The following is a 6,000-nucleotide window of genomic DNA, read 5'->3' on the forward strand; positions in this document are numbered from 1 at the left end:
GTCCCTTATTAAATGTTACTAGTAGAACTGTATTTTAGATAATTTCAAGCATAATTTTTCTTCCTGCCTTTAAAGGTACCTGCTCCAATGACCTACCCAGTGACTACACCTCAAGTGCCTGTGTATGGAATGGTAAGGAGTTCATTGTTATAACTGTATTTTCACACTTTGGAAATGTAATTGTATATTGTTTTGTTGCCATGTTTCAGTATGCTAATTTGTCAGTTTATACTCCTTTCTTTACACAAATTAAAAGACCTGAAAGACTACATATCTGTTATTTCTGTTGTATTGATTTCCAGTATATCACATACAGCACAAAATATTCAATATGAAGTTTCCAAGACTAATTTGAGTTTAAAATACTACTTTGATCAACTCTTTCCCTGTCTTTCCCTATACTTTACAGGTACCGCCTCAGATTGGTGCTGCTCCTTTAATGGCACCCCAGCCAATGATTTATACACAGCCAGGTCTCAGGCCAACGAATCCCTTTGCGCCTGTCCCTGGAACACAGGTGAACACTTTTTTTTTTTTTTTTAATGTGAACTTAAAAGATTAAGGAAAAGTTCCAGTTTTAGGAGTAAGTGAATGATTCCCCCCCCCCCCCCCCCCAAAAGCTTGGGATTCCAGTAGTTTACAAATCTTTTTCTAGGCCCCTTAAATTACATATGTACTTGAGTGAACTATCCCAGCATATACTGATGACCTCCTAGTCTGCCTTTAAAAAAGGCAAGTCCAGCTTTTGTTAATATTTTATAGGTCTCTAAGGTTTAACGCTATTAAAAAAAATTGCCATAAAGATTTAACACTGGTATCTAAAAGGATACCTTAAAGAATACAACGTTAAGTAAAACTGGACTTTCTTCTTTCCCAGCCAGTGTTACCATTCTGAACTCATTAGGGCTACAGTCCTCTATTTCCATGCTTGTAGGGGTTACTCTCATCTGTGTAGCGGCTACTAGTAGGCACTACAGCTTGGAGGGAGAGGAGGTAAATGAATGGAGAACAGCAGCGCACAGGTTACTGGTCAACTTTGCCTAGCTAGCTGTGAAAATCCTTGCCTAGAAACTTTAGGCATGGGGTGGGGGTTGAGAGGGCAGTATTTGGCTTCTAGGACTAGCCAGCCAGTCATTCCCCTGGATGAGTTCAGCCTCACACAACTCAGCAGACAATGAATTCATGTCTTCTGCTGGTTTGGGCCCACAGCTGGAATGATAAAATATGGTGGTCTTCACACATTTTATGTGGCATGTGGGGAGAAGATTCACACTAATTTATGTGCTCCATTGGGAGAACATATATTTCATGCTCAGCTGTGAATTTCACTCTGTATCTATTTGTATCATAACCCTAAATATTTGGGTTTTGTGGTTTTAAATAACTCTCCATAAGAAACCGAATAGATAGTGCACTATCTTCTACCTCACCCCCAAATAAATCCCGGTTGTCAAGTAACCAGGTTAACTGTTCTGCTTGTAGATATGTGAATTGATTCATTATTCTGCAGAAATAGTGCATTGAGTAAACAAACTTAAACTTTCATTTCTGTCTTACAGATACAGTTTATGTAGAGCAGCCAAAGCAGCGAGATACATTGACGACCAAATACTGGTAAAAAGAAGAGTTAAAATTGTGTTCTCACAGTGCAGTCTTCAGCAAGGCATCCACTTACTACTCCCTGTGTAACATAAAATTACTTTGAATTGCAATGCTTTAGAGATTCTTGTTTATAACAGTCACTATGGTATGGAATCATGTTTGTTCATTGGTTTTAGACTGTAAGACTAGCTTCAGTAGAAAACCAAAATCTTTGAAGCTAAAGGTCAGTTTAGAAGATGAGAAGAATCTGACTTTTAAGGACCTGTACCTTCTGAAGAGGGGCTTATTTACATAATTGCTTTGCAACTTTATTCATCAACAGATGGCCTGTAGAAAGTTGATTGAGGGCATGATATTTCTATTTATTTTATTTTCTCCCTGAACTGTGTGGCTGTTGTAATCAAGGCACAACTCAAATGAAGTTGAGCAATAAAACTTTCATATGCTCTAATAAAGTACTCTGATAGAGTAATGCTTGTATTATCATATACAGCCAATATTGTGTGAAATCAGACAGCTTTCTCGTATTAGAATAGCTTCTTATAATTCACAAATTTTATACTGTGAGTTTTAAATGCTGTGAATCAACTAACTATATATAAAAACGATTAATGGAAAACTGGTCCATTGGCATTATGGCAGTGCGTTCTATTGCCAACTGAGAGATTCAGGCTTGAGATCTGTCTCCAAGCAGGAGAAAATAGTAGTATGTTACAGAATAGCATGTACAGCTTCCAAACAGATAGTGATCGCTGCACTTCCTTACAGTATCTTTTGTGCAGATAGCAGCATTGTTCTTAGCTCTAGCAGGAGTTGCCTTTATGTCACAGTAAAACTGCAGACACATCCAGCAGCAGCAAATTGGAGGGATTAGTAAATCTTGTTGCTGGCCACTAAAGAGGAGAAATGTCCACATTTGAGTAGTTCGGCAGTTTAAAAAAAAAAAAAAAAAAAAAGGTGATCTTTTCGGACTGGAAACTACATTCACGGTATTGTCCAGCCTTTGACTATAGCTTTTGCCACTTGTTCAACAACAAATCCAGTCCTTAAAAATTACAAAAAAAGTAATTATTTTAAAGTGTGTAAATATATGTGTAAACTTTGAAGTACGTTTCTTAATGCTGCAGTAACTTTTTTATTTTGTTGAATTTTCAAAATAAAAATACTGTATTGCTTAAGAAATGTACATACATTTCTTTTATAATAAAAATCTTGCAATCCATTATCTAATCTATGAAAAATATAACTGCAGTCTAGCTACGCATATGCAAAAATGATTTCAAAAATTAAGGTTTTCATTTTCATATTTATTAAATAAAATATTCCCTAAAAATACTGTAGAATGTTGATAAAAAATACCTTCGAACACCTGAAGAATAAAAATGATAGCATGAAAAAAGTATGTAATTTGACACGCATACAATTCAGAACATGTTTCCAGAACTTTAGTGGGAGAATAGAAGAAAAGGGAAAAGTGCTATTGTATCATTTAAAGCTCACTGTGGGATAATCTTAAACTGGGTCATCATAAAAAGAAAATAAGCGTCCTTGTTATTTACATCAGTATAGTAGTGACGGTCTTGTCTTGGGAATGTTACGTTAGCAATAATATCATTAAGGGTAGCTTACGAATGCCAACATGTTGTTTAGTAATCTTGCCAAATTGTTCTTGAGCAAACCTTTGAAATACAGCACTTAAATTCTATAATACCCTTTTCTCTAGGTACCTTTTTGTTTGTTAATTTTGTGCCAAGAGTGTAAGGGAAATATACTTATTTCATAAAAGAAATATACTTTTTGTCAAACTAAATGAGAATTTTTAAGTCCTTTTGACACATGTATTTGAAATTTGTAACCACTAACTTTCTGTGAAATTAAATGTTGCAAATGGAACAGATGTATTAAGCCAAAATTCTGGACATGTACTGGCAAAGGTATAAACTGGACTACATACAGTGATTAAATATTGAAATTTGAATTTAAAGGCTTTTGGCTTTAATCCCCTCTTCCTGGGTTGACCAAAAATACTGTATAATTAATTTTAAGCCAGTGAATTCTCCAGTGCACAGAGTGGCCCTCCACATGCTGGGGAAACATACCCATAACTTGGAGTGAGTCATAATGTTTCAAACTTTATTTGATATAGGGATGAATTCCATTGAGTTTACTCAGCATTTAAAGACCTTGCTTCCAACGAATTCTTCTGTCTTAAATCCAGTTTAGATCAGTACCTGTGATAGACTAGTATGTGTTTTTTAAAATAGTTAAGCAGTAATGTCAATGCTCAGAGGTTGTGAACAGGTAATGTCTGGCACTGTATAAAGTAAATATCAAGACTCTTTTTTTCCTGTAGCAGCTTATTTTATAGTCCTGTTCAAGTCCATTTTAAATTATATCCCTCGTATGATTCATTTTAAATTGCTCAAATGAATGAATGGGCAGTCAGCATACATTCACTGTAACTTTATTGAAGAGCTATATTCTGATTAGCTAGAAAGTACTTGTTCTGTACTTCCTGCAGTCAGAAATAAGCTCAAATACTTTTTTTAAATTTCTGATTGGCTAGTGAAATTTTAGTGACTTTGTTGGGCAGCTTTCCTGTAATCAGACTGTCTGATAAGTTTTATTAAGTATTAAAAAGGAAAAAACAGCCACAGTGTACATCTTAAACATTTTATAAACTACCTTCCCTTTAGTCTTGTACAATATTTGTTGATGCATTAATGGGTTTACGTAAAAATCTTGATATAGTTTTTCACCTTTGAAGAAAAGGTGGTTTTAGCATATTTCTGACTTCACAAAAGTGTACAGAACTGCTTTTAGCAACTTCCTTGTGAACATGTTTGAACATGTAAAAAGCTGGATTATCATTTTTAGCCCACAACGTATGGTTTCATAAATTAAGAATAATGTAACTGCAAGGCAACAGGACACTGTCAAGATTCTTAAGGCTCAGTATTAGCCCTTTGATCTTCTGAAAGACACTTTTTGTTGTACAGCAAAATTATTCCCATTATTGGGGACCATATGACTTTAAAAAAAAAAAAAAAAAAAAAGCCTTGCAACTGTTGCAAATAGTAGCTGGTACAAGAGCAAGACCACAAAGGACTTGTATGTATATGGCATTGTCCATTCACTCCCCTACTAACCCTGTCTTTTGTGATTAAGCATCCTGTTCTGAGTGCTCTTCAGCTCCTTCCTTTCTCTCAAAATTAGTGAAATCTGCGGAATGCCATGCACTTCCATCATGTATTCCTGTGGCATTTGTGACTATCATTCCACCTAACAACTGGGATGTTAACACTGTTGCATCCCTTTTTTGGGAAGCAAGTTAATCTCTTTCTGATGGGGCAATTTACCATGGAATCTATTGCAGAAGATGGGATGGAAAGTTGTAATATTGAGCTTGTTGGACTCGAAAGTGTCCCTTTTAAATAGCTGTCCCTTTTTAATATCCTTAATGTACGTTATGAATTTGCCTCCAGGAAGTTCTCTACTTTAAATTTAGATTCCCAACTAGAATTATGTAATAGAGAAATTTTAGTTCTGTGCACATAGTGGTGGGGAAAAAATGTAGGGTAAAAATAGTGAGCATAGTTTTTGTAAAACGTTGAATAACCTCTTACTACAAGATTGAATACAGGGTGTGTCCAGATCTGGTTTTTTGATGTGTGGCAGAGAGGGTGGGTTACAATTTTAGAGTATCATGCACTGTGGATCGGTGCTTTATTTGTAAATAAAAGGGAAAACTTTTTTCTTTTGGGTAGTTTGTATTGTAAGGATAACATCTAAGGGCACTGTGTACCAGTCATTTATTTCCATTTTAAAGATTATATTTTTGAGTAATGGAAATTGTACATGTTATCATTTATACATTTATTGGTAGAGAAATAGAAAAGTTATGTTGCTATTACTCTGAAGATGTATTTGATTGTCACGTATTGCTAAATACATTACTGCATAGCTTTTTTCCACAAGTATCTCATGTGCATTTATTTAAAGAGATTGTAATAACTGGTGCAGTTTAAAAAAGAAAAAAAAAAAGATGTACGTTAGGAATCCTCCTTCAGTATCTCAAACCTGTAGCCTTGTGTTTCAAGTCTAATCCTTTACCAGATATTTGGCTGGGGATTTCATCATATAGAGCACTGGTGCAAAAAAAAAAAAAAAAAGGTGCTGAACAGATTTATTCATTTGGGATTATTTATTTAATGGCTCTTTCATCATTTTATATGTTGCATTTTCCCCATGTATAACAGGTTTGTGCCTTTTATTGGGTATTTATTTAAAAGGAGCTTACTATAATGTAGGAGGTTGTTTTTACAGGCTTATTCTTGTATGGCTGTTTCTTTAAATGAGTTCCTTTCCATTTTATAATAATGGATACAGAATGTGTGG

The 6,000-nt window shown here is 34.9% G+C and overlaps 1 protein-coding gene across 5 annotated transcripts in view; it reads left to right on the forward strand.

The window, feature by feature from the left end:
• LOC117883136 (phosphatidylinositol-binding clathrin assembly protein-like) overlaps nucleotides 1-5,646 on the forward strand; it is a 55,807-nt gene extending 50,161 nt beyond the window's left edge. For all 5 annotated transcript variants that reach the window (XM_034782162.1, XM_034782163.1, XM_034782164.1 and 2 more), the window contains 3 exons: nucleotides 76-132; nucleotides 410-517; nucleotides 1,560-5,646. In XM_034782162.1, the coding sequence (XP_034638053.1) occupies nucleotides 76-132; nucleotides 410-517; nucleotides 1,560-1,574 (180 nt within the window). In that variant the 3' untranslated portion in view covers nucleotides 1,575-5,646. The remainder of the gene's footprint in view (nucleotides 1-75; nucleotides 133-409; nucleotides 518-1,559) is intronic.
• The last annotated feature ends 354 nt before the right edge of the window (nucleotides 5,647-6,000 follow it).

Source organism: Trachemys scripta, chromosome 9 (assembly GCF_013100865.1).
Source record: "Trachemys scripta elegans isolate TJP31775 chromosome 9, CAS_Tse_1.0, whole genome shotgun sequence".
In the NCBI taxonomy this organism is placed as follows: domain Eukaryota; kingdom Metazoa; phylum Chordata; order Testudines; family Emydidae; genus Trachemys; species Trachemys scripta.